This window comes from Ixodes scapularis, unplaced genomic scaffold (assembly GCF_016920785.2).
Source record: "Ixodes scapularis isolate PalLabHiFi unplaced genomic scaffold, ASM1692078v2 PGA_scaffold13__105_contigs__length_92229423, whole genome shotgun sequence".
NCBI lineage: Eukaryota > Metazoa > Arthropoda > Arachnida > Ixodida > Ixodidae > Ixodes > Ixodes scapularis.
In genome coordinates this window covers 80,721,096-80,748,938 of record NW_024609839.1, presented here as the reverse complement: position 1 = coordinate 80,748,938, position 27,843 = coordinate 80,721,096, and the positions used below count along the sequence as shown (strand labels likewise).

At 47.3% G+C, this 27,843-nt stretch overlaps 1 protein-coding gene and 1 long non-coding RNA gene across 2 annotated transcripts in view; one reads left to right on the top strand and one right to left on the bottom strand.

Moving 5' to 3' along the window:
* LOC8050636 (ribosomal RNA-processing protein 8) overlaps positions 1–21,177 on the bottom strand; it is a 30,009-nt gene extending 8,832 nt beyond the window's left edge. The window contains exons 1-4 of the mRNA XM_029984255.4: positions 19,561–21,177; positions 18,094–18,226; positions 16,469–16,575; positions 15,842–15,938 (exon numbers count right to left, since the gene is read on the bottom strand). Of these exons, the coding sequence (XP_029840115.2) occupies positions 15,842–15,938; positions 16,469–16,575; positions 18,094–18,226; positions 19,561–20,909 (1,686 nt within the window). The 5' untranslated portion in view covers positions 20,910–21,177. The remainder of the gene's footprint in view (positions 1–15,841; positions 15,939–16,468; positions 16,576–18,093; positions 18,227–19,560) is intronic.
* On the top strand, positions 21,177–26,953 carry LOC115323823. The gene is made up of 2 exons (XR_003919215.3): positions 21,177–23,805; positions 26,235–26,953. It is a non-coding gene; the product is annotated as an uncharacterized LOC115323823 (long non-coding RNA).
* The last annotated feature ends 890 nt before the right edge of the window (positions 26,954–27,843 follow it).

Here is a 27,843-nt window from a genome sequence, read left to right as displayed (position 1 = left end):
GGTGGCTTTCGCGGAGACGTGTTGTCAGCGCGGTGGCGAACAATGTAATTTGACGAAGGTCCGAATATTTCTTAAGTTTGCCTGATTGATCATTAGTGTGGTGAAGCCTCAGTAGATTGTTTTCTTCTATTACGTGTTTGAAAGCCCGTTAACTCCACAGCACACGGTCGCGTGCTTTCGATTTCTTGGATGAGGAGGAATCACGGAAAAACTTTTTGATTTCTTGTCTTTCTCGAATCACATTCAAAGTGACGACTGCTTGGTAACTGATACTGGAGGGAACATCAATGTTGCAGTCAAGCGAATGGGAAGGTCCGATAGCTGCTTTTGTTGAGTTTGGTTGTGTTCGGTTAGCTTCAAGTTTGAGCCACCCACGCCGGTCGGTGCGTTGGCTATTCATCTTGGCTGCTTTTCGCCGAAAAAGCCTCAGGACCACACTGAAGGAGTTGGGCTGATTTCGCAATTACTTGATTCAGGAAAACTTGCTCGCTGCAAATGATGAATGAGGGAAATTATCTGTTTTCAAAAGGTGGGAGACAAGTCTCGCAACGTTAGATGCTGTCACGGCATTTTGACCTATCGCGCCTCCAATATTCACATTACGAGGACGCCGAAGCCAGCAGCAATATACGTCTACATTGGTCAGGTTGACCGGCCACAAAAAAATACTAATTTTCTCCGTTCAGGATTCGGAGCAAAGTTCAATGCAGAGAGGTTCTGCGCGGATCTTCAATGAAGACTCTCTTCAGTTTGTCTCCGTGCTGCCGGCTATAGAACCATTTGGCTGTTTAAGTAGCATATATCCGTCTGTCAAATATACTTTTATTCAGCAGCTCACCTAATAGCTAGTCAACTAAGCTCATATTTCAACTCGAAGGATATACTAATATCGCTTTAATGGGACATAGTACATAATATAATACATAACCCGCTCGTCAAAATGACTTCTCGATTGCCACTAAAACCTGAACTGAAATACGAGTATCAGCTGCTTAGTGGGGCGCCGGCGGGTTAACATGGTCCTTGGCTCGAGAAGCGGTTGCTTAATTTTCGTAATTTTCCTGCAGCCTGTGTTGTTGGCCGAGCAGACGACTGGAGCTGTTTCGTAAACGCGGATACGCACAAAAGCTCGATTTCGCGGACAGGTAGGTCGCATTGTCGAGGCATGCGAGTTAGCTGAAAAGCTACTCTCTGTGGAACAATTCTATAGTCATCGCCGCTTTCCTTAGATGATCAAAACTGATTAGTATATTACCGTCTCTCCGGAGCCCAAAGTTTCGGTTTTGAACGAAATCTCCGAAACGAAAGTTTGACACGAAAAGAACAAAAAAACACCGGCAAAACAAAACTATGCTTTGCAAGTTTATCTGCACCTGCTACACTTAACCGTCTCAGTTCAAATACCTATAAAATTGGGCATTAAACAAAAGAAAATCTGTTAAATTGAACGCGCCACCTGTTCAGGCGGCCCGGCCGAGCCGCCGCGACCTGGACTCAGCCGCCATGTTTGTTTGGTGGTGGCGCCCCCTATAGGTCGCTGGAGTCGCGAATATGCAGATCGGCGGTGTTTCTAGCGCGTATGCAAGCAACGGACTTCGCTATAGTAAAATATTCTTTCGTGAGCATTTTTTTCTATAAAACAATGAAACTAAATCGAGTTTTGAGTTTGATGTATCTCTTGTGCATCAGCGCTAGATACGCAGAGAAAAATAGGCGGCTTTTCCCGCTTTTTTTCAAGTGTTTGTGCTCACCCACCGAGACATGGCCCACCCCACCTTTTTAATGAATTTCAAGTGGTAGGGGGGTGGGCGATGACTCGGGATATTACGGTATGTTCGACCGCTAGTAAAATAGCATAAAGCTCTGCAGTGAAAATGCTTGCCCTAGAGTCAACTTGTGTGGCTTTGCTGTAGGAGGCGGAATAGAAAGCACACCCTACAAAAGACGACGATTTGGACCCATCTGTATAAAACTCCAGGTAGTCTGCATATTTTTGTTGCAAGGAGAGGAACTCCTGCCGGAGGATTTGTGGTGAAATGACCCTCTTACTGTATTTTGCAAGTGACCAGTCACAGAAAATCGGCAGAACATCCCATGGAGCAACCCTATGAGTGTTTTTAAGCAAGGGAATCTCATGGAGGGGGATATTAAAGGGTAACTGCAAAGAAAAAAAAGTTTTTTTTTAAACAGCCTAATTGGGACAAGCATGTCACAAAACAAATGTTCCGCGAAAAAAAATGATTTTTTTAATCAATATTTACGCCACAGGACGTAATTTAGTAGAGTCAGAACCTCTCCACATTTGAAACTCCCGCTCTTTCGACCCCCGCGGAAGAGGAGTACGCCCCGCCCCTCACTCTCCTTGCGTTGCGGAGTTGAACGACGCAGCGTCTCGACTTCCGGCAAGATCTGGCAACTACGCCAAGCCGCGGTATTGTTTTGGTTTGACGCGGTTTGCGAGCACATGTAGCGAAGACGTGACCGGAGAAGTGCCCCTGTGATGTTCCCGGAAGACGGAAAGTATCGTTCGTAATCGTCGTGCGCGCTTTGAAAGCGAAGGGAGTCACAGAATCCACGAGTGCGCAACCACAAGCCAAGGTTCACGACAGCGCTGCGTTGGTTTCGGCGATCTCGTTCTGTTTGGTGCAACACGGCGATACGACAGAGCTGAAACGTTCGTGGTGTGTGTAATGCGGTGCTAACACGGAGCGCAAATTGGTTGCTGTGGGGTTGACGTTCAACCAGATAAGTCCCGTCGTCGTCAGCTGATCCAGTCAAACTGGTCCGGGAGGACGCTGGGAGCGTTTTTAAAAGTAAATCTGCCTCGTTCTGTTTCAAAAGGTGGAAGTTTCCCGACGCATACCGTGAGTAAAAAGCTGCGGCCGTTTTCAACAAAATTACGTCGTTTTAATTAAATAATGGACTCCGAATTGTTGTCCTAAATCTGCCGTTGTTATGCTTCGTGTTGGACTGCGTTTGCACAGCGACGTGTTGCATCGTGCGGTGTGAATAAATTTGGGCACGATTTCGTACCTGCCTACAGATGCATGAACTGAGACCATTTTTACGTAGTGGACATAGTGCTTTTTTATTTTCTGTCTAGTCGCGGACGTTAGGTGCACATGGGGCGAATCTCGACGGCCTCCAGAGCGATATGACGAGAACGTAACTAGACACGTTGGTCGCTACGCGAAAGCCCGATTGCCTCCAGCCAAATAGCATTCCTTTCGGGGCGACATGGCTGCTGGAAGGCTCACTGTCGGGATCACGCATCTGACATCTCCGAAAAGTCAGCATTTGCACGCGCAAACAAGCAAAAAAAAAAAAAAAAAAAAAACACGTTAAGCAAGCAAAGAGGAAGACGAAAGAACCGCGTTATGAAAGCCAAAACCCCGCGTCGCTTCCTATCACTAACACCTGCGACAGCTGCTAAACACACACTACTTCACTTCAAGAAGTCTCACTCAAGCACCTGGGTCAGCACGAAACACTGATCACTTCGGCGAAACGATTAGTCCAGACAGGCGGGAGCAGAGACTTCGGCGGCCACTGATCTGTGTCGGCGGCCATGAAAGAATGGCGAAGCGCAGTGTTGCCAGATGGAGAAAAAAAAATTCAGCAGATTGATCCCCCAAAAGTCAGTAGATCTGCATAAAAATCAGTAGATCCTACGAAATCTGTGTTTTGCCATGTTTTGCTATTTCCATTAAACCACACTTCGAAGAAATAGTATAGAGCAACAAAAACCATGGTGATATACACAAATAAGAATGAAAAAAACAAACAAGACCAGCTCTTGAGTTTTCCTGTTTTATGGAGGACAAAGTAAAATGGCACCGTGAATATTTTTTAGTTTTATCAGCATTGACAACTGTTGCGATTTTGAGGATTATTCTTTGAAATCGAGCCTGAGCCACTTTTGGGATCAACAGATGAGTGCGACAGTGCGACATCTACCTGTCGCTATTATTGAAACGGAACCAAAACAAGACGTTCCGGCAAGTGCGCGCCTACATGCCCAATGGAAGTCCTCTGCAAGCTGCCATCTTTCCTTACTGGGCTGTGGAAGGTTTTTGACGCAACGCTGTTGCCGCAGAGCACTGTTGAGGCTATGTGTCGTCTGCTACGGGCTCATTATTTGTTTCTTCGTCTGACCCAAAGTTTGCGTTCAAACGTGGAGAAACTTAATTCGATAGTTTTTTAGGCCACCGAGGAATAACATTATATCATTTTCTTGCCAGAGCCTGCCAAATGAAAGTAAAGAACTGAAATTCGGATGCCGATCTCATGCATTCCGCCGGACGAATGAATGAAAATGGCGACCCTCTCCGCTCAGCTCGGAGCAGCCGAGAGTTCAGGCGCATGCGCTCACGCCTCTCGCTCTGCGCCGCGGGCTGATTCAACACCTCCTAGTTGTTGGCTGATTGGCCCACTTGGGAGAGGGACGTTACGGCGGCGAGATCATAGACGGGCCACACTCTCCCCATACTCCCAGTGCTTCATTTTTAATTCTGGGAGAATATGAGTTTCCTTTATGGGCGACCCAGATAACTGAAGGGGCCAAATAATAAATTTTAATATGTTTACCAAAAAAAAAAAAGTCAGTAGATTTTCTTTCTTTTCAGTGAATCAGTAGACCCGGAACGAAATCAGTAGATCTACTGATAAATCAGTAGACCTGGCAACACTGGCGAAGCGTCTGTTTGTATGAATCCAAACGGAAGTGCCCGTCTTGTAAACCTTTTGTAAAGAATAATAACTCTCATCACATGGGTTATTCTTTAAACGTAAAAATATGCCGCTCAAAAGGAAATTGCAACATATAACAAAGGTTTAACAACCAAGATCTAAGCTGTCAATCAAACTCTTAGCCAATGAGAACCTTTTGGGATTGACGTCACATAATCACAACTTCGTGGCGCGCGATTTAAAACGGACGAAATAGCCGCAAACTAAAATGAGTCTCACGCAATAAATATTGCTGTCAAAAATGTTTTTTCTCGCGGAAAAATTTTTTTTGACATGCTTGTCCCAATTAGGCTATTTAAAAAAAAACTTTTTTTTCTTTGCAGTTACCCTTTAAGGGATTGACAAGTACTTTGCAAACGGAGGCTTAATGGTCTAACAATGCTCGGCTTGTTTTCGAAAAGCTGTGAACTTCAAGCATGAAGGGCACTGTAGGAGGGATGCTTTGGATTTGAAAATACTTTGTAAGCATAAGAGACGCTGAGGTACTGCCTCCGTTTCTCAAGGGACATTTGATGCGTATCAGCATACAAACTCTTCACAGGAGATGTGCGAAATGCACCAGTAGAAAGTCGTGGTCCAAGGTGGTGTACTGGGTCAAGCATCTTAAGAGCGGATGGCCGCGCTGACCCATATACTACTGCACCATAGTCGAGGCGGGATCGAACTAAGGAGTTATACAGTCGTAGAAGACAGCGCCTATGAGCACCCCACGACATATGCGATAGCACTTTTAGGATGCTTGATGACATCAAGCATTTCCGTTTCAAATTCTTCAGATGGGGTACAAAGGTAAGTTTCTTGTCAAAAATAACACCCAAAAATTTGTGTTCTTGTTGGACTGATATCTCAATGCTATTAAGATGCAAGGAAGGATCAAGAGACAATCCCCGGCGTAATGAAAAAGGAACACAGACTGGTTTTTCAGGAGAAAATTTGAAGCCGTTTTCCTCTGCCCACTTACACATTCTATTGATTGTAAGCTGCAATTGTCGTTCACAACTGGAGAGGTTACAGGAAGACACAGAGATTTGCACATCATCCACATATAGAGAGTAAGTTACTGATGATGGCATAACCTTAGCTAGACTGTTAATCTTTACAGCAAAGAGGGTAACGCTCAACACTCCTCCTTGAGGAACACCATTTTCTTGAAAAAAAACATCTGAAAGTGTGGAGCCCAATCGGACTTGAAAGGTTCTTTCGCTGAGAAAGCTCTGTATGCACTGAAGCATGCGGCCCCATACACCACAGTTATACAAGTCACGAAGTATTCCATACCTCCATGTGGTATCATATGCTTTGTGTAAATCAAAAAAACACCGAGACACAATGCTGCCGGTGTACAAATGCCTCACGTATAGCGGTCTCTAAGCGAACCAAATGATCGGTGGTCACTCGTCCCTCCCGAAAGCCGCACTGATTTATGTCAAAAAAATTCTCAGTCTCTAAGAAATGGACAAGACGACGATTCACAAGCCGCTCATAAGTCTTCCCTAAGCAACTTGTGAGTGCGATGGGACGATAGCTCGTAGGAATGGAAGGGTCTTTCCCAGGTTTCAAAAAAGGGATTATGTGGGCATGTTTCCAGCAACGAGGAAAGGCAGCAGCTTGCCATAAATGATTAAAGAAAGTTAACAGACCGTTCATAAATTCAGGGGACAGTTTCCTCAACATTTCATAGTGGAGTCTGTCTGGCCCTGGTGCAGACTGCTTCTTTGCACCAAGAGCGACTTTGAGTTCACACATTGTGAATGGTCTATTGTAAAAAAATGAACCACTCTCCGACATCGAGATGGGCTGCTTTTGAACAGTCGACTGGAACTTCTTGAATTTTTCGCTAAAATTAGAGGAGCTACTAATAAGATGAAAATGCTCCCCAAGAACATTTGCTTGATCTTTCAGCTATACAGAGGGGGAAGAAAACAGAGGAGTTCGGAAAGATTGGTAATCTCCTCGAACTTTCCGCACGCGATCCCAAACTTCTTTAGCTGGGACAAAGCTATTTACAGAAGATATATATTTTTCCCATGATGTCCTCTTTGCCTGTTTCCGTGTCCAACGTGCCTTGGCCCTACATTTTTTAAATTCAATCAGGTTCAAAGCAGTGGGATAACGGCGAAATATACCCCATGCCTTGTTCTGTTTCCTGCGAGTGACTGTGCAGTCCTCATTCCACCAGGGTTTGCATCTCCGGGGTAGGACGCCTGATGTTTGCGGAATAGAAGATGCAGCAGCATTAATTAGACATTCAGTGACAAACACCGTCGCCTCCTCGGGGGACATACTGCGAAAAAGCGATGGATCCAGTACGGCATTTAAACCAAAAAGAGCCCAGTCAGCCTTCTCTAATTTCCACTTTGGAAGGCGGGTCGAAAGCGAAGGAAGGGGTATTGAACTTTCTAAAATTATGGGGAAATGATTGCTGCCAAATGGATTATCTAAAACCTTCCATGAAAAGCATGGAAGTAAAGCTGATGATGATATGGAAAGGTCTATTGAAGTAAAGGTGTTATGAGCAGCACTAAAAAACGTTGGCTCCTTTTTATTCAGAAGACAGAGCCCGGAGGATAATAAAAGTTGTTCTAAAACTCCACCACGGGAATCCTGACGAACACTACCCCACAGTGGGTGGTGGGCGTTAAAATCACCTAGAATTAAAAAAGGCTTAGGCAGCTGATCTACGAGTCCTTGTAGCTCGTGGAGCTGCAGTGGAACGTTGGGTGGCAGGTAGAGAGAGACAAGGGTGACGAGTTGGTCAAGGAGAACGCGAACTGCTACTGCCTCGAGTGGTGTTTGTAGAGGAACCTGAGCACACACAACCCCGCTCTGCACTACAACTGCGACACCACCAGAAGGGCTAGGAGAAAGGCGATCCTTCCTAAAAACCTGGTGCCGGCGTAAGACCTGTGTGTGTTTGTCGGTCAGATGGGTTTCCTGCAAACAGAGTGCCACAGGACGAAGCTCATTCTGCTTCCCACTAGAGGTAGTGGGAGCAGCGAGGGAGGACTCCGATCCCGAGAGGATAGCCTCGTCGTCGGATCTGAGCCCACTCTCTTCCATGGGCTCTTCCGGCGGTGTCGTCGGTTGACCCTTAGGGGCCAACTGCTTCGACGTCTCACCGGGCTTCCTCTGGGGAGCAGAGGAGCGAGGGGGTAGGCCTCGGCCCTTAGGGGCCAAAGGGCCAGGTGGAGCAGGGGGGGTCAGCCCCTGCCCTGAGGTGGATGCAGAAGAGGCAGCATCCACCTTACGGTTCGAAAGCGGTGTCACTGGCACCGCTCCCGAGGACGGAGACCTCGACGGGAGGCGCAGACTGTCCGTAGGCGTCTGCGTTCCCGTCGAAACCATTGGCCGTACCGGTCCCCTGCGTACGGTCTCGGCATAAGAGCCTTTGGATACAAAGGCGAAACGCTTCTTTGCACCAGCGTATGAAATATTTTCGGTAACCTTCAAGGTGAGGATTTCTTTTTCCTGTTTCCATAATGGGCAGGATCGGGAGTACGCTGGGTGCTTACCGCTACAGTTAGCACAGTGGGGCTCATTCTCGCACACATCAGCAACGTGCTCCTTGCTAGAACACTTGGCACAAGTGTCACTTCCTCGACAGTTCCGTGACCCATGGCCAAACCGTTGGCATTTAAAACACTGCTGAGGGTTTGGCACATAGGGGCGGACGCGGCACTGGAGATATCCTGCCTTCACAACTTCAGGAAGTGTAGTTGACTCAAATGTGAGGATGATGTGTTTCGTCTTGCGTTCAACACCATCGCGGCGAAGGGTAATACGCCGAGCAGCGATTACCCCGTGTGGAAAGGCCCTCAACTACTTCGGTTTCTGTACACTCGAGCAGGTCGTCTTCTGAGATCACTCCTTGAATTGTGTTAAGTGTTCTATGAGGTGTGACAGTGACTTTGTAATCAGTCACACAGTTTAGTGCTAATAGTGAATCACTTTGTTGCTTACTGTGTATCTCCACTAGGAGATCACCAGATGCCGTCTTTTTTGCATTGTAATTCTTCCCAATCACTCCTTCAAGAACTTTTGAAATGAGGAAAGGGGACAACTTGCCAAGCGGTTTTTCATCCTCAGAGTGCATGACAAGAAACTTGGGGAACTTTGAAAATGTGTATGTTGGTTTTTCTATCTGCAGTGCTTCGGTGCGGACCCTTTTCGGGGCCCGAGCAAAAGGTTTTTTAGCTTGAGAACCCATATGAAGGGGGAGGGTTTTCGGAAACTGTGGTGCACCGCCCACCACCGAGCCCAACAAGGGAATAGGTAACGCTCCATAACAAGAATGGCTTGGCTGAAGACGTTACGCTATTAGTGCTGCCCAGTCTCTATAACCAAGAGTGGTTCTGGACAAGGTGTCTGTCGCCACCCAAGGTTAGCCCTTGCCGCCAAAGGAGTTGAAAAGGAAAGAAGAGAAATGAGAAGAGTGAAAAGAAGGAGAAGACAAGGGTGAAAGCAGAGAGGGGATAGTAGAAGTGGCGACTAGACTGAATCATCCTGGCCGGGCCTTACCAGGACTCCCGTCTACGAGAAGCAGGGGCCGAAGTGGTGTGTTGCCTCACCCGGGGGGCCCCGAAGGGTCCAAACCTACCCCAAGCTCGGCTCAAGCACCAGGATGCCCTTTTCCCCGGACACGGGAAAGCCACGCACAGCCATACGTGGGCGGGCGAACCCGCATAGCTCGGGGTCCGTGGAGACGCCACTCTCCAAACACCTGCTTTCACAGGTGCCCCCTGCGGGGCGCGACTGGCGAAAACAAAGGTCTAGGATCTTTGCTCGCAAAGCTTCGAGGAAAGGCTTTAACGGCTCTGGGTGTGGACGGTTTCCGGAGCTAGAAGACTCGCTTGCGGACTACATTAAGGAGCTGCAACTCAAGCAACTGCCCGTGTACTCAGATGCCATCAAGGCCAAGTCCCTCCAGTAATCGCGTTTCAAAGCCAGCAGAAGCTGGATCGCCAAGTTCATGAAACAAAGAGTATTTTTACTTAGGCAAAAAACCAGCACCTGTCAGAAGCTCCCAGAAGTCTATGAAGAGAAGTTCGTTGCATTCCAACGATACATGATCAAGGTTCGCCAGTACAGGAGCCACATGATCGGGCAGATCGGAAACACCGATTAAATGCTGATGTTTTTTTTGCATGCCGTCTAACTACACGGTGGAGACCAAGGGAGCTAAGCAAGTGCGAATACTCTTAACTGGCAACGAGAAAAACAGGATAAGAGGAATGTTGTGCTGTTTGGCGGACGGTCACAAGTTGGACCCGTACTTGATCTTCAAAAGGAAGACGTTGTTGAAAGATGTGACGCTCCCTAAGAACGTCACTGTTCAAGTGCACCCCAAAGGGTGGATGGACACTGACATAATAATTGACTGGATCGACACCGTGTGAAGAAAGAAGCCTGGAGCCGACCTGGGCGTACAAGTCAAATAGAAACTTGCAGCCTGCCACACCAACCTCGTGATCATCCCTGGCGGATAGACTTGGCAATTCCAGCCGCCCGACGTCTGCCTCAACAAGCCGATGAAGGATTATGTATGTGTGGCGTACAATGGATTGGCTTGTCGACGGTGAGCAGACGCTGATGCCGGCAGGGCATTTCAACAGGGCGACGCTTGGTGGCCTGGCAAAATGGGTGCATGACTCCTGGAAGCCGCTCCCTGGGCGATGGTCGTGCACTCCTTCAAAAAGTGTGGCATTTCGAACACCTTGGATGGAAGCGAGGACGACTGTTTGTGGTCCGTGGACAGTAAAAAAGGACACTTGTTGGACTCCGACAGCGACTAGCGTGATTGTTTTGTGTGTGTATGAACTTGCACACGGTTCACAAAATGTGTCTTGGGGTATGTGGTGTTCAGCCTTCATTATTTTATCAGCTCGGTTTCAATCAGCATCAAGTTATTTTTTGGGTATGTGGGAGTTAAATATGCCACACGTTAGAATCGGGGACGCGTTTAAAGGGGCGGTGAAACGATTTTCGGACTTCGGTCGAAGATTTCTGGAAGTTGTCCCCTGACACTTCTGAAGTAAAGAACAGAAAACCGATTTCGCCTGCGTGTCCTAGTTCTTGCGTAAAAAAAAGATAAAGACTGGCATTTCGGGCTCCCCTCAACTCACTCCCAGTCTTCAGGGTCACACCTGGTCGCACTCCCAGTGACGTCATTCGGAGTGCCGTGTAGCTTCCCGCGTGCTATCTCGGAGGACGCTTCCCCTCCCTCTCTCTGCGTACATTAGCGGGCGTTATGCTGCAGCTTAGAGCCGAGCGAGGTCACGTAATCTTTTCGCCGTAGTTCCTTCGGCTGCCACTTGGGGCTGCAGGTGGGGGAAAAAGCTCGGCTTTTGCTTTGCGATTATGCAGCGGAATCGCGACCTTTTTAAAGACGGAGATGTTTTCTCTATCCTCTGGGACACGATAAACAACGTAAAAATGACGAGATGCAAATTCTTTTAATCATAAAATCGTTGCACCGCCCCTTTAAGGGAGGAAGTGGGTTCTCAAAACTTTTTTTTTGTTTATTGGCGTATCTCAGCGATTTTTGGCACAGGCATGCAGTTTATTGTGCTGATTTCATAACTGCTATCAAATTTCAGATATCTCTTTTTTGTGAAAAGTTATTAACAAAATAAAATATTAATTAGCTAATTTCAGGAAACGTTTTTAATGACCTTCTTATTAAAATTTTAATGAAAAAAAGGTATCAATTGCTTCCTAAAGAAATGTCATACAAGCTAAAGCTATTTTTATTTCTATAGCACCATACAATCATGTAAAAAAATTAAAGTGAACAGAAGACATACAATAGAGGCTATAACAATGGCTAATAATGAACCGCCAGTTCTATGTACCAAAAAATATCATAATAAAAATAGCTTTAGCTTGCAGTCCAATTCATTCCAAAAAAAATAGTACCAAGTTTATGAAAATCGGTTGAGCGCAAGTGAATCAAAAAGCCTTCCTGGCCAGAGAATATGCTGAAAAAAACAAAGCTGAGAAAAAAGCCTTTGAAGTTTGGGTATGCAAAAGTAACAACATTGAAGCTTTAGATGGGTGGAATGCCCTTGGTTTGAATTTCATACTAAGGGAGAGACACGGGTAGGGAAAAACAGCCCGATATGCAACAATTGGTTAGCCCTGAGAAGGGCTTTTTTAGGGGGCGTCTTCAAAACACCAGCTTGTGAATGGGCGATGGGCGTGCCTGACTCTCAGAGAAGCCCAGGACTATAATCCTGGTCTGTGCCTGCCCTGTGCCTTGTGGAGAGTCTCTTCTTCATGCTGTCAGCATCAGAGAACTCTTTGTTAGCCTTGTGCAGCCTCCGACTGTCCTTCTCGGTGCTCCTCCTGACGAGGGCAGTGCCAGCCGTGTAGCCCAGGCTGCTAACTACGCTCTCGTTTGTCTTCCTCACTCCCTGGTTGAAGACACTCACAGCTTCAGCAACAGCCCTCTGTACACTGTACAGTGATGCATGGGTGTTCTTCGAGACCTGTGCCCAGATGACGGAGTGCAGGCTTTCACTCGGGTTCTGCGTCTTGCCATCACTGCACCGCTGGAGCAAGTCCTTGTTGCTAAGCCTGGCAAACACTGGTTCCAGTGCTTCTTGAACAAAGCCTGGGAGGGCGTTCTTGTGGCCACGGGGTTGCTCGTTGTTGGCAACTGCTCTGTTGTAAAAACACCATGAGCTGGCTCCCTCGGGGCAGAGGTCGTGGTCGGGAGACTCGTCGGTGGACGACATGTGGCGAAGGGTGGCTTGCACAGCTTTCTGCATCGCAGGTACGTCGTGGCTGTGGCTCCGAAGGGCATAACCATAGTAGTTGGTTATCTTTTTTATCCTGTCTTGTGTCAGCCTGCCCTTTCCTCCGAGCACCTCGCCTTGAGCCTTCTTTTTGTCAACAAGCGTCTGCAAGGCTGGTCCCATCCTCTTGTGGACATGGTTGAGGCAGTCCTTCTTTTCAATATCCACGAACCCGTAGACAGCTTCATCTGTAAGAGCATGATGCGTCCTACTGTCTCCGTCAGAGAGGACCGTTGTGTAGCGCAGACCATGCTTCTCAAAGGACCTTCTGAACATGATGAGTGCTGCCTCCACCTCCATTCGCCCCGACTTGCAGTCTATGTTCTTTTTGCAGTCTGGCTTGTGCTCGGCCAACCACGCACTGTAGCTTTCCTCTTCGGGCTTTGGGCCAAGTGAACATCCCAAGCAGAGGTTGCAGAGGACGATGTGGTCGATCACCAGGCCGGTGTATAGCTCCACGATGCAGCCCACACCAATGTGAGACGTGCGTCCCCGCGTCTTCCAGGTGCCATCATACATGACGTCAATGTTGTTCGGAAGGTTCAGAAAGTCTGCATAGAGGGTCCTCACAGCTTCAACACTTCCTGCTTCACAAGCTGCTGCTGACAGCTCACAGGCTTGCATCACTGTCGGCAAGTGGTGCTGAAACGTCTTATGGTGAAGGCCTCTGTGAGAAACGTTCAAGGCCGCGCAGAAGTCGGAGGGCGCAGTGGACCCTTTTCCAATGGACTGAATCCCTTTCACAGCTCTCATGTTGAGCTCAAAAGGCGTAATCCGTGCCTCCCCTCGAGTTCTGGGCGACGAAAAATGCTTCTCGCAGAAGCCGCACGACGGGCACGTCAGCACCAACTTCACAGCCAGCCCGTACTCTTTCTCCTTGGCTTTCTCGAGCGTAGGCGCGGCCAATCCGCACTGCCCACATTTTGTGCTCGCGAAGAACATGTTCAGCACGTTCAAATCGACGATCACGAACTGCGTGCCGGAATCTGTCTCTTCATCCTCGACAGAGACATTGAGGAGGTCGAACTTCCGTTGCGTGGCAGACTTCGCGGCCAAATCCTTCTTCAACTCGTCAGCCCGCGCCGCACGTTGGGCAGTTTCGCTTGCCGTGTAGAAATGCGAGTCGAGTCGTGACGGACCAGGACCGAAGCCGTCATCTCCTTCATTGCTCACATCAGGGGCGGGCATCTCGGAAGACGACGTAGCTGCTGGCAGCTGAACTTGCCGCATGTCCGTCTCAAGCAACGCGGCTGGCGATGCGAGCGAAGTCGTCTTGTTGCACGCCCGACGCTTCCGCTTGCCGTAAGCATGCTGCGTTGAACGCTTCACGCTAGGCATCGCGATCGCTACCGATGTCTCCTAAAGACGTCGTGCTAAACGAAGCAGGCGGACGCCGAAAAATAACGTGCTTGAAGCCAAAACGCAACCGCTAGCAGACGACAAACAATGATCTCAACTGTGTTGCTGGACCTCTCGGCTCCTTCCGCGCCGCGAGGAAGGAGAGGAGGGAGAGGAGGATGACATATTTCAGGAGAGGAGGCATGCGTTTCGGCCAATAGCGACAGCGCTCGCTGCGGCCCGTGCTCCTTAGCCAATCGCTAACTCGGTTTCTTTCTCCAGGGAAACGCGGTATTCTGTGCTTTCCCCGGGTGGACGCCATTTTTAATGGCGCCAAAAATGTAGACAAAGAAGCAAGCTTTTGAACGAGACCAAAATTGCCGCAAACGGGCGCGCACCGGCGGAGCGCGGAGGGCGCGCATTTCGACGTCGGTTTCCTCTTTCGGGAAGATTTTGGGCGCGTTCCGCGCGACGTAATTATCGTTTTTTTTATACTTTAAGTTTGAATTACGCTATAATATTTCGGACAGAGGTGCTTGGATATGTAAGGCACCCAAATACGGGATTTTTGAAAAAAGAACTTTTTTGCGATTTTTTGCATTTTTAGGACCCGCGTCCCCCCTTAAGTATGCAAAAGCGGTAACTTTATGGGTGCTCCCAGCCATTACTACTGGATTGGCTTGGCTGCATGGCCGAACACGTTCACAAGCCTAATGTCTCGCGGTTGCGCCGTCCGATGCACCTAGTCTGCCATCCAACACCGGCTGCTTGTTATGCGGGCAGACGTGAGGTGGAGTATGGCGTCATCTGCTACAGGACAAACTCTACTGCCACCTGCAACACCTGTCAGACACAACCATGATAGAGGCACATCAGCATCCATTATTGCCCACGTCTGTCTACTATGACCGCAAAAAGCAACCATGAAAGTGGCCCTCTAGCATTCCATCTTGCAGTAGCCACAGTCAAAACCAAAGACAAGAGGCAAGACCAAGCGGAACAACAATTTGATTTGGATTGAAGGTGCAGCCATATTTTATGTTCCAGTTCTGTTACCACCCAGTATGTCTTGTACCTGCTATAGCCGTCATGATTGTGTTCCTTTGGTGCATGTGGCTTATGCTGATACTAGAAGCAAAGCAATCGGTCAAGCTGAAAATTGTGTCCAAGCAGTAAAAAAGATTGACGTTAAGTGCATCTTTTCTGTGTATACCAAAATACCGAAGAAGAGCTCGACAAAACACTAAAAATAATCATGACGACACAAGCCGCAGGTGGCCAATAAGCCGCACGGGCACGCAATACGTCACTGCAACCATCGCTCAATCGTCTGCAGCAGCACAATGGATGACAATGCTAGGTTACGGATGCATTGCGACCATCTCATGGCAGTGCAGCAAGTGGCAGACGAACCACCAGCCAACAGAAGCGGGGGTTGCACGCGCCTTCAACTCAGTATAGGTCGGTCGTAGCCGATCCAGTTGCTTTTAGCATTGGTCGCAACAGACCCGCAATGTACAACTACATCTCAGTAAGCCAGGGTTCCTGGGGTTGCAGTCGCAGCTGAAGTATTTGGCACAAACAGGCCTTGGAAGTTACTGCCACAAAAGAACAAGCGGGAGTCAGGGACAAAGGAAGTAAAGTAATTGTGTTGCATGTACATTTACACCGTGGGAAGTTAGTCAGCCCTGATGGGCGCACGGTGCCCCCACTGTACGAGAGAAATTCAAACAATGTAGTATCACTGCGAGCCTGGGGTCTTTAAAGTGCATCATGCAGCAGTGACTACACGACCACACGCCAGTACAATGATCATCCAGATCGAAACAGGCAGGGGTGGGTATTCAACCCAGGGCCCCCAAGTTCTGCAGTGCGAACTTTCACTCCACATGCTCCAAGCTGCCGTGCATTAACGCACACGGTCACCTATCCCCCACCCCCAATAAAGGGAGGCATACCTTCTGGACGAACTGGAAGCCAAACTTCTTCATTGCCTTGGGGAAGCCGTCAATGTTCCTGAACCTGCTTTTCACCTCTGCAATTTTCAGCAGGCCCCTGAGAACAAAATGTAAAAGAGTGTACATTTTAGGGCAAGTTGTTGAGCGTTTCAATGCCGCTGTTGCATGTTTCGTATTTGTGACATCTTTGAGGTGATAGGTGCCTATCGACGCAACCTATCCAACGATGAGAACAGCACTCTCAAAGGGACTATGAAACAGAAATCGGGGGTTGATGTCCATAAGAACACAGCCTCCCACACGCAGTTATTTTGTTGGGGCGACACTGGGTACTCCCACGCCATGCATCATCTTCTGAAGCAGTGCTATTGGCTGCAGAGTTTTGTTTTCCTCCTGTTTTGCGATTTCTAAGGCTTATGGCCCCTCTGTGCCTACACTGCAGAGTGGCAGTCTAGAAAACACTAGTTTTGTTTGGGGTCATTTGGCCATGTCTGTTTTGTAGCCCCTCTTCTATGGGATGCAAACACAGAGGAGTTCAGATGCTTGGAATTTCGAGCATGCAAAGAGAGCCAAAGTTCTTGAGGGGGTCGTGACTGATCTCAGAGTTCCGAAGAAAGTGTAGCTCACCCTTTCTTGAGGATCCGGTTTGCTTCCAGGATGAAGGCATTCAGGTTTGTTCCCATCAGAGAGAGACAGAAGACGGCCACATCAACAGTCTGCCTGTACAGCGGGAGCTGCAGAATGCAAATTTGTGCACACAAAAATTAATACAATTACAAATGGTTTATGACACAGGCACCACTTACAAATGGCACCACTTGCAAGGGGTACTACTTGCAAGCGCTACCGCTTACAAGTGGGTTACGGAACCGGCCCCATTTGCTAGTGGTACCACTCGTAAGTGGTTCCACTTGCAAGTGGGGCCGGTTTTATAATTTCCTTGCAAGTGGGATAACTGAACATTTGCCAGTGCGCTCCAGACCACATGTGCTAAAACCGCTGCTGGAAAAAAATTAAAAAAAGGTGATTGAAAAAAAAAACTACTACACAGAACCGGGAGGTACTCACTTGATCGAATGACGTTTTAGCAAACGCCCACGTTTCATCGAACGACACTTTAGCGAATAGTCGGACGCCGCGAAGCGGCGTTTTCGGGTGGGCCAAGTGAGTTCATATTTTTGTATTGAGTTGCCGTAGACTGTCGCCGCGAAGCGGCGTAAAGCGCAGCGTGACGGATGGGTTAACGCGCGCCCCCGTTATTCCCTAAAACGACCATTCGCTCAAATGTCGCCGTTCACTAAAATGTCATTCGCTCTTGTGATATGGACCCCACAGAACCATATGCCCATAACCTCAATAACTGAATGACTGCAGATGCACACTTTTGGGGTTTAGGCATAGCGTGTGCTGCAAGGTTGCCAGGTCCCTGGAGAAAACCTGGCAACCCCGGCACTGCTGCCCCACTACATGGCCTGGACTGGATTTGTTGGCTGTTCCCTTTGCATCGAGTGGATAAGTCTGTGCTCCACTCTAGGCAGAACTGATTCCTTATTTTTCTGCCACCAAGTCCTCAAGTCTTTTCTCAGGGCACTCAATGAGGTTTTCGGCTCGTTTTCCCAGACTGGGTTCGCTTTTTGACAATATCCCTGACAATTCCCGGTTTTCCCGTTTGCTAAACCCCCTGAGAATATGACGACCATAATTTAAAACCAAATATTTAAAAAAAACTGCATCGTCCCAAACAGATCAGCACATAGACAGCAGGACACTGCAAGCAGTCATGAAACCAAGCAGAACATCAGAATTAAACAAAGTTCATTGTTGATGCCTAAATGAATTTGCATATCTTAAGAAATAATCTTCAAATGCTCCTTGAAGCTTCAACCAGGTCACTGAAAAGAGAAAATCACAACACAAACACAAAGCTCACTGAACAGTACATACAAAGCGTACTAGAAGGAACCAGTTAGCCACCTATTAAGGATGTGGTCACTCAGGCCACATTGCTTTGAAGCAGCACTTCTGTTAGCTGTAACCAAATGTTTCCAATGCACTTATTGGAAGACGGCGAGAGGGAGCTACAGATGTCAGATTCCCGTGAAGTACATTCGCAACAAATTGGTGGCTAACGATCAGCGATGCAGTGTTAGACACCAGAGTAAAAACGAGCCGATACACTGGGCGATATCCCAGGTGACGTGGTCCAGGGTGACTTTCGTCTGCACCCTAGGAAGTGAAAAAGCAAAGCTCACCCTGCTCATATCGCAGACTGTGACTTGATCATTGAGTGCCTTCAGGTCGAACGAGTGAACCTTCTTTTTGGTCAGTGTGCGTGCAATCTTGGCCTCTCCACAGCCCAGATCAGCAATCACAGTCGTGTTGGGCCTAGAACCAAGACGGGGAATGTTTGGCGAAACCAAGAGGACTGCATCATTAGCAAGAAGGTTGATTCCTGAACGCAATTATATGAGATCAACAACAGAGTAGAGAGACTTCTATTGCTTTGATGGCATCCGAGTTGTACCTTGCGCAGACAAAGGAATGCAGTCTGGCTAGGTAAGTGAGTAAGAAAGCAGGATGCAAAGCATGTTACTGCAAGTCATTGATAGGTTGGAGCAGTGGGAAGAACACATTAGGTCTCCCATTCCAATAAAGAGCTTTCCGTTCATGATGGTGCTCAAAAATCATGCGAGATTCGGTCGTGCATGCATCGCCAAAGCCTTAATGAAGGCAGAAAAGTCGCAGTAGAGATTCGACGCCCCATAGAAACATCCTATTGCTTCTAATGGGTCAGTAACCATGGTGCCTTCAAGCACGCTATTCTTTAACGCATCGTTGTGCACAGTCAGCTCTGGGCTGAAAACAATTGACCTTTTCATCCAACCTACAAATATTAGCAAAACGAGTCCTTGACATTTTATGGCAAAAAATGTGGCCCTTAATGGCACAGCCATGGACAAAAAAACTAGACTGCCTTAACATGTTTGCCTCTCATAGTGCTATTTTGCAGCAACAGGAGAATCATTTGTAGATTTAGGGAATGGCATGGCCCTCTCAGCACTTGCATGCAGACAAATAGCTCCCCACCCTCAGTTGTGCCAATGTAAGTGAAGAAGCATGTTTGTGTGTTTAAGCACAGCCTCCTTTACACTAGAAATCCTGTCAATCCCACGACGGAGCCACTGAGCGTGCAGCCACCGCAAAATGGTGAGGAGCAGTGCTGAATGGTTACACATATGGTAACGCTGAGTCACTTCTGGGGTAACCCCTCAGCCAGCACAAACAATATGTGCGGTGCGAAACAACAAACTGCGACGGAGTTAAAAGAAAAGAGGCTCTGGGGACGTGGAGATACGGGAGAAGGGCAGAATAGAGGAAGGCTGTTGCAAAATGTTCTCCTTTCCTAAAAAGCACACAAAACAGAAAGGAGTGCATTTGTGTTTCCGTATTTCACCGCTGGGGCATTGCCAGAGAAAGCCCCTACCCATGCCCTCTTCTCGATCTTCTTTCACTTTTACAGTGTCCATGTTCCTTCGCGATTTGACAGGCTTTCTAGAATAAAAAAGGCTATGGTTTAAGGTTAGTTTTTTTTTTTTTTTTTGTACATGACTGTATTCTAATACAAAAAGTGCAACTCAGCTCAGTAGAAGCTTCCATGTTCACAAGCCAGCTCGTATGTCGCCGACTACGCACGTGTAAGAGTGAAAATGCCAACTCACATGCTCCGCAGAGAATCGATGATGACGTCCACGGGATTGACGGGCCACTTGGAGACCTGTCTTTCGAAACCCTCGTGATAGACCTGGAAAGCTTTCGGATCCTCCTCAAACGAACGAACGGCGTCGGCACTCTGCGACGTGTAGAGTTCTTCGTTGAGCAGACGAAACCGAGCGGCCCGCAGTCGTTCGAGGGCTCTCTCTCTGACGTCTTGCGAAGACGCTGGACCCGACGACAAACTCCACTTGCTCTTTGCCTTCTTGGAGCCCTGCAGCGGGGCCACGTTTGGTTCGCTGTCGTCGTCTCCCTCGGCGACGTCCGCTTCAGCCGTTGCTTCATCGTCGGAAAGTTCCTGTCGGTGGCTTTTGGCAGTGCCGTAGTCACCTTTTGCCCGCTTGTCGCACGCAAGAGGTTTGGAACCGTCTAACTCGCTTGTTGGTGCGTGTGCAGTAAGCTTCCTATGCCGCTTCCTCTTCTTGCATTTTGTCAACGTAGGTTGTTCCTTCAAGCACTCTTCCTTAGTAATTTGGGGGTCAAGGTTTGTTGGGACGCCACTCCTGGCAGACTTGCCTTGCTTGTCGAAACGGGTGGGTTGGGGCGCCTTGCTGGCGGTCATCTGATTCTTTGCAGAGCTCACCTTGCGACTAATTCCTGGCTCGTTAGAAGAGTAACCGGCTTCCAACTTGTCAAGTGAAGCCTTGGAGGTACTTGCTTTCGTCCTAGTACCCAAATCGGCGCTGTTTGTGGCCGACTTTCTCTTCTTTTTACGGCGTTTTTTTTTCCTCTCGTCCTCCCCCTCTTTCGATGGGCTGTCCTGTGGTGCTGGCGCCAGGTGCTTAGTCTTGGCCTCGGGACGCAACGGCCGCGGCCGCTGGAAGTTTTCGTCGGGATCCAGACCGCTTAAAATCGAAGTCACCCCGCTCCTAAGTTCGTCTAACAACCGAGCTTCGCTGGCACTTTCATCTTCCGCCTCGGCTCGACTTTTTAACTTCGGCTTTTGGAGCTTGGAGCGGCGTTCTCTTGTGGGTTTAACCGATGTCTCAGTATCACGGTCGGTGTTAAGATACTTCTGTCGCTTGGCTTTAACCGCCACCTCATAGTCTCCCTTTTTTCGTTTAGGCGACGGGAACAGTTGTTCGACAGGACCAACAGATTTCTTGGAGATCGGCGAATGACTGAACGGAACGGAGTCTGCTTCAAAAGGAACGAACGCCGTTTGCTTCGTTGAAGATAGCGAAGTCTGCTTCAAATGTGAACGCTTCTTGGCGCCGATTTTACAAGCTAAAACTTCCGAAGTGCTGGTAACCCGTACATGCTTCGGATGTTTAGGATGGATTAACTTGGGTTTCATTTTAGATTCGCCTAACACAGGAACCAGAAACGTTGAGACACGTACCAGACGTCGAGTATCGGGCTGTGCGAGGTCGGCGAGTCTTGAACAAGAGCTCCGGCGTTTAAGAACTTCACGTAAACATATTGTTAAAGCGGCGGTAGCTCATATCAGAGATAAAACTTGGGGAATCGAATAGGACATCGCAGTTATTGCGAATCGCAACAAACACACGTACAGTAAGCGTAGGGAATCCGTTCGCGTGGTGGTGATGATGATGATAATCATGTCAAATAACACCTAAGACCACACTGTGCCTGAGACTGTCGTGGAAGAAATTGGAAACTTTTTAGTAGAAGAGGAGCAGACACAGAAAGGGACGTCTCAAAGTCAGCTAAGTGGTTTATTTCTCGACGATCCTATATCATGATAGTTTCAGTAGCCACCCTAGTTTCACGTATGACTCGCCCATTGGGCCCACTGGCGCCACGGGCGCCACCCTGGCCCCTGGCGCCCTGGCCTCGCTGTTTTCAACGGTACTCAATTTGAAATTTGAAATGTTTTAGGTTTTAGTTGCCCCGTTGCTTTTGTGTATGCTAGCCTGCTAGCTGTACTAGCGATATTACGCCCTATAACTTCGTACAACCGCCGTCCTTATTTTTTCTTGTGCTCGCATAACCGCGTCGCGTAGCTTAATTCAGGTGCAGTGCGCTGCCGTGAGGGTGATAACCTAAATTTGAAGACGTTAGGTCTGTTCGTATTCGTCTTTCCTCGCTATGGCCGAACTCGCGGAACCTGGAGGGACCGGTGGTGTTTCTTCTAAGACCGACCCAGATAAGTACAAGTGCACGATTTGTGACAAGTGTTTCAAGAAAATCTACAACTTAAAGAGGCACTTAAAGGAGGTCCACGGGGAATCTGACGCGAGCTGGGTCACACTTCCCTTTGACAGTTGCAGCCTTGCATGCGATCTGTGTCCAACGGCTTCTTTTGCGTTCCATGGGGGCTTGCTGCGCCACTTTGAAGCGAAACACGAGTTCGTCGCGAGGCGCGACACCGAGCCAGATGAAGAAATGCCATCAACAACACGTGAAGCAACAGGCTTTACGTTGGATGATGAGCCACAGTCTTTTTTAAATGACATCCAGCAGAGTATTGAGGTAGGGATGCAGACGACTCAACCAAATTCAGAGGACGAGATACGTTTAGCACTGAGTCGACTGAGCGAGTCCCTCTCCAAGAAGAAATTGACAAGCTCTTCAAGCTCCTTGGTGTTGAAATACCTTACCAAGATCCAAGAAATACTTGACTCTGCTCCAGATAAAACTTCTCCTCCAGATGAGACTTCTTTAAAACCTAGGGTAATCCCGCACAACGAAAAGATGGAAAAACAAGCACGGTACTTTCCCACCAAAAAGAAACGCCCTAGTTCTGGTCCCATGCACGGCAAACCTCCCACCAGATTGGAGCAGCAGCACATCATGGAGGGCCTTGTAGCCAGAGGAGTTGCTACAGGGAGAGCAGCATCCGCTCAGCTCCCTGTGGATGTTCCGAGCATGTCTGTGCTGGCCCTCAAGGACCATGACTACTTTGCTTATCAGTAGTCGTGACAATTGGGCTACAAAAAAGGGGCAGTGTTTCTCTTGCAAAAAGGGATGGTGCATTTGACAGCTTGGATTTCTTTCCACTTTGGGAAAATGTCAAGAGATGCTCGAGCTAAAGGCAAGAGGGGCATCTCTTACCATCTTCCAACAGGTTAGGTTAGGTGAGGTATTATACGCTGACCTTAATCGTAACGCTTTTTTAACAACCAGGGATTGGCAATTTTATTTCAGTTGATGCGGAATGGTTGTCTCTAAACTAAGGGGTAACCATAGCGCCTCGAAATGCTCGATTATAAGCGTCCCCCTCGCTGAAACCAGCAATTTTCTTCTTAATTTTAAATATTGCTGCACAAGAACTTGCAGCTCTTTCTGCTTTGGAGAATGTCAAGAGGTGCTCGAGCTAAAGGCAAGAGGGGCATCCCTTGCCATTCTCCAATAGTCGGCTTCTGTTATACGCTGACGTTCATCATAACAGTGTTTTATTTTCAAATTGTGTAGAAAGGTTTTCTATTTAATTTTCACCTGTTATCATAGTGCCTCAACACTGCCCATTAATTCAGTGTCCCCCTCGCTGAAACCAGCACTTTTTGTTAATTTTAAATATTGCTGCACAAGAATGTGCAGCTTTTTCCGCTTTGGAGAATGTCAAGAGGTGCTCTAGCTAAAGGCAAGAGGGGCATCCCTTGCCATTCTCCAACAGTCGGCTTCTGTTATAGGCTGACGTTAATCGTAACAGTGTTTTATTTTCAAATTATGTAGAAAGGTTTTTTTATTTAATTTACACTTGTTATCAGTGCCTCAACACTGCCCATTAATTCAGTGTCCCCCTCACTGAAACCGGTGCTCTTTTATTTTAGACATTACTGCACGAGAATGTGCAGCTCTTTCCACCTTGGAGAATGTCAAGAGGTGCTCGAGCTAAAGGCAAGAGGGGCATCCCTTGCCATTCTCCAACAGGTGGCTTACGCTATCAGCTGACCTTAATTGGAAAAGTGTTTTAACAGCCAGAGCTTGCCAATTTAATTTCAAATTGATGCACGCAGGTTATCTCTAAGTTAATGTATAACCATAATACCTCAAATTGCGTGTTACATGCTTATTTTTTTATTTTGCATATTGTTGCACAAGAATGTAAAAGTATCAGTTCTCGCGATGTACCGAATTCTTTTTTAGTATGCGATTCATATGCTTTAGGATATAATGGTTTGTTGCTAATAAGTGCCTGTAATCACTGTTTTATTGTTTTGTGAGCCAAAAGGGAATGACCACTGGCGACCACAAGCATGAGGATCTGCTACAGCAAGCATAATCATGTAAGTCATCCCTGTGTGCATGGGATAGTTCTTAACGCGTTAGATGAGATGCAATTGCCTGCATTTTAAGAAGTGATAACTGAGAGGGGAGTGAAAGTACAGGAAATCTGGTCAATTGCAGACATAACGAAAACGTGAAACACCGGAAGGAAAAAGGACATAAAAAGAGGACGACACACACACGTCTCAAACAACGCTGAAGGTTTATTCTAAACCCACACCCTTTTATACCGGTGCACCGCAGTCAACGCCAAGAACCCTCGCACCAAGTCACATCTCCAGACTGTCAGCAAGGGCAAACAAAAGAAGAAATGCCTTTGCCGCTTCCGCACGTGCCAAAGTCAACGAACTGACAAGAAAAAAAGAAATGTTTGTACTTGCTTGTCAATCACTATTAACGAGACACACAATTTCCAGCAGAACCGATACTAAGAGTTTCTTTTACTACACGTTTAAACTGATCTTGCTCGGCTTATCACCATGGTGGACAATTGTTGCAAACTTGTAGATGTTCTGCAGTTTTTGAACTTGGCGACCGCAGGAGAACACACCTTTTGTGCTCCATGATTCGCTCATTAACATAACATCCAGTTTGACCTATGTATCAAAACCCACATGCCAGAGGAATATTATAAACATCACCTTCTTGACATTCACAGGCAAGATTCTTACGCGTTTACCCGCAACCTTTCCTACCTCCCGTGAAACGAGTCAACCCACTTAATCTGAAGTCTTCAGAAGTACATTATCATGGCCGCTCTCGTCGTCGTCTGAGGCCATCTTGTCTTCAAAAGCAATGTGAGACTAACTTTGGGGGACGAATTCGAGGTCTTCAGCATCCCTGCTCTCCGAACTGCTGCAAGAAACTGCTCTTTCACATCACCGCCATCAGCATTCCTTATGCATGCCACCATTTTTAAATCACCACTGTCAGGCTAAACACATTGCAAAAGTGCAAAACACTTTTTTTTTTTTTTCTGGACTTCTACTGCCTCCTTGGGTGTAAAATAGAAACCAAAACCAATTTTTCACCGCAACTTGTCTTTGGCGCAGAGAGTGACACAGCATGAGGAAGGACGAGTGTGACTCGTCATTGGTGATATTTGTACAAACTCTAATGACGAGCACAGCTCGGACCTGGGGGTTAAACGGTTAAAGTACACCGATGTAATTTAGCACACAGGTGGAATAAAATTGAGACTTTGCCTGTCCCTTTTTTTCTATCCTAATTTTTTTCCTTTTTTGAATACAGTCGCAGGTTTCAACCACCAGCTCGCCTGCACTTTAACCATTTCTTTTCAACAACATGGGCCATTTTTAGCTATATCATTGAGCAGAGCTCACCTTAGTGAAAAATAAGAAAGAAAAAAATTACATTTTAGGCCACTGTCTATTTTGGCAAAGGGAAGTAGATAATACATAAGCCAAGTTTACTTCCATCCCATTCCCTCCGTTTTTCAGTCGTAATAAACGCCACGGTGGCCCAAAATGCTGTTGATAATATGTCGCGAAAAGGAGCAGGAATTTACCCATAAAAAGTGCTGTTTCCTTAAAGAGATACTTCAACGAAATATAAAATATTCTCGTCGTGTTCAAAAATAGGTTGAATATGATCCACAATATCCGTAAAAGACAATCGCATGTTTGTATTTTGAGCCTGGTGGCTGTATTTTTCGTTATAAACGGCCCACTCTGGCAAGTGCTGGGAGAAGGCCCAGCGGAGACCACGTGACATCCAACGCAATCGTGACGTAGGTCGTCTCAAGACGAGCAAAGCTATGGCGAGGCTGACATCGAGAGGATGGCCTAGCCGTTCCAGCCACCGAAGCAGCTGCTTTTGTATGAATTTTGAGTGTCGGGTTAATCTTCTGTAATCTTGTAGGGGGACAATTGCGACTTAAGGGTTACTTCTCAGTGTTTACCGTCGTACTGAAAACATGGAACTCTACCTATAGTACATTGTTTTGAAAGAGCCTTTTCAGCCACCCAAGGGCATTGCCGTTTTGGTGCCTGCCACCTGAGCCTTTTTTTTTTCCTTAACACTCACCATAAGTTAATTCTCCTAACCCTCAAAGAGGGAAGCACCTCAATCAGTTGAAAATGCCAAAGTATGACAGGTGAGCAGCAGGTAAAGAGTGATGAACATTGCTCAGTTTTTAGGGGCAAAATCGAGAGAAACATTTTTATTAGGTTTTCATTTGGCTGCCCTTGCAACAAAAAGCTTTTTAACCTTACCGTGATCTTGTGTTAAACAATGAAGCTATTTGTAGTTGACCCAGTGAAGTATACGTGATTGCATAGAGCTGGAACCATTGGAACGGGAAGGTCAAAATCCTGTGTAATTCACCTCACTAGCCATTGTAAGAAAATGTAGCACCCACTGGTGGATTCTGTGACCTTTTGCTACAGCAATTACTGATTATGTGCAGATACCTGGACCTCGAGACTGGTGACCTTGGAGATGTCAGCAAGGATACACGATGATTTCTTCACTGCGGGGCTGTGCAGTTTAGTGGCATGGATCTAGTGTCTCACCTCTGAGATATCCATGGCGTGTGAACAGTGCCAAGGCTGGTGGGGCCAGAAGTTTATTGGAAGGCTTTGTCATGCCATGGTGATGAACATTCATGACAGGCCCATCTGCCGAACCAGCTACTCAATAGAGGCAAGCCTGCTACGTCACTGGGACATGGATGCAGTGCAGTAGTCAGCGTGTGGCACTGAGTACTCCTGGGGACCAGGCCAGGAGGTGGACGTGCAACATTTATATTTTGCGTATATTTAGTCAACCAGTTTTACTGTTGACATTTAAGTGGGACGTTCTGTTCGTGTGGCAAAAGATATGCCGGGTGTGTGGTGGGGTCCCACAAAAAATAGCTATGCTCTGTCTTGAGCAATGTTCATAGAGACATGGCAAGTTGTGTCAGTGATGGTCACAGTTTGGGACATGTTTTGGATGGCTGTGTGATTAGGTGCTGTGACCTTTGGTGGACAACTGTTGTATTGAGTCACTGCGGCAGTGTTTTCACTAGCTTGGGAGGCAGCATGGTAATGCATCAACACAGTGACAGATTTTACTTGAAACTAAAAATGGGGCACAAGAATAAAACAACTTGCTGCCTCATCGAGGCACGCCTTCAAATATGAACTAATATGTTGTCTTTTCAGTCCACCTTTTCCATTTTGTTTCATTGAAACCTTGCAGTGAGAGGGACTGAGAGAATACAGTCATGTCTTGTCATTATGAATGCCTCCGTTCCCCAGAAAGTGTCCATAATGAATCAAGATCAGAGACAATTGTTGTTTATGAACTGCAGAAAACAAACACCGTTTGTCTAGCCAAAACACTTCAGATACAAGTGTAAATTAGCACTTTCGAGCCTTTTTGTGTCCAGAAGGCAGAACACGTCAGGCTGGCTTTTGCCTTGCTCATCCATTTGTCAGATTCTTCTAAAATTTCGTGCACCGTCGATTTAGCGACATCAATGCCAAGGTCCTTCTGGCTCTGCACTCCCGTATATTGCAAAAGTTCTGAGGATGTCTCGCTCTTGAATTTGCACCCTTTTTTTTAACAGCAGAGCTCTTAAGGGCTAGTTTCCCTAGTATCTTGTCCATCAGCAAACAAATGGTGACAGCTACCACCATCTATGAGCGACGGCGGCAACCAGCCAACCAGTTTGCCAATCGTCTGGTTGCCACCATCGCTCATAGATGGCGCAACCTTTCTACCTTGCCGACTTGCGGCCGGCCATTACTTCATTCCCACCATAGTACAGCTCCACTGGTCTTCCTTCTACACCAAAATGGAAAGGCGGAAAAAAAACTTTCCACCTTTCCATTTCCGCCTATGGTGGGAGTGAAGTAATGGCGGAAAGCTTTTTTTCTTTTTTTAGAATGCAGGTCTCAGGCGCCCGTTTCCGAATTGGTCGACGTCACCATAACCGCGCGTTGCATTATGGGACGTTTCCCTTCATAACGTCATGAGGGTAAAATTTTCTTGCTAAATTTATTGGGGAAATTTTTGCTTAATTTAGCTGG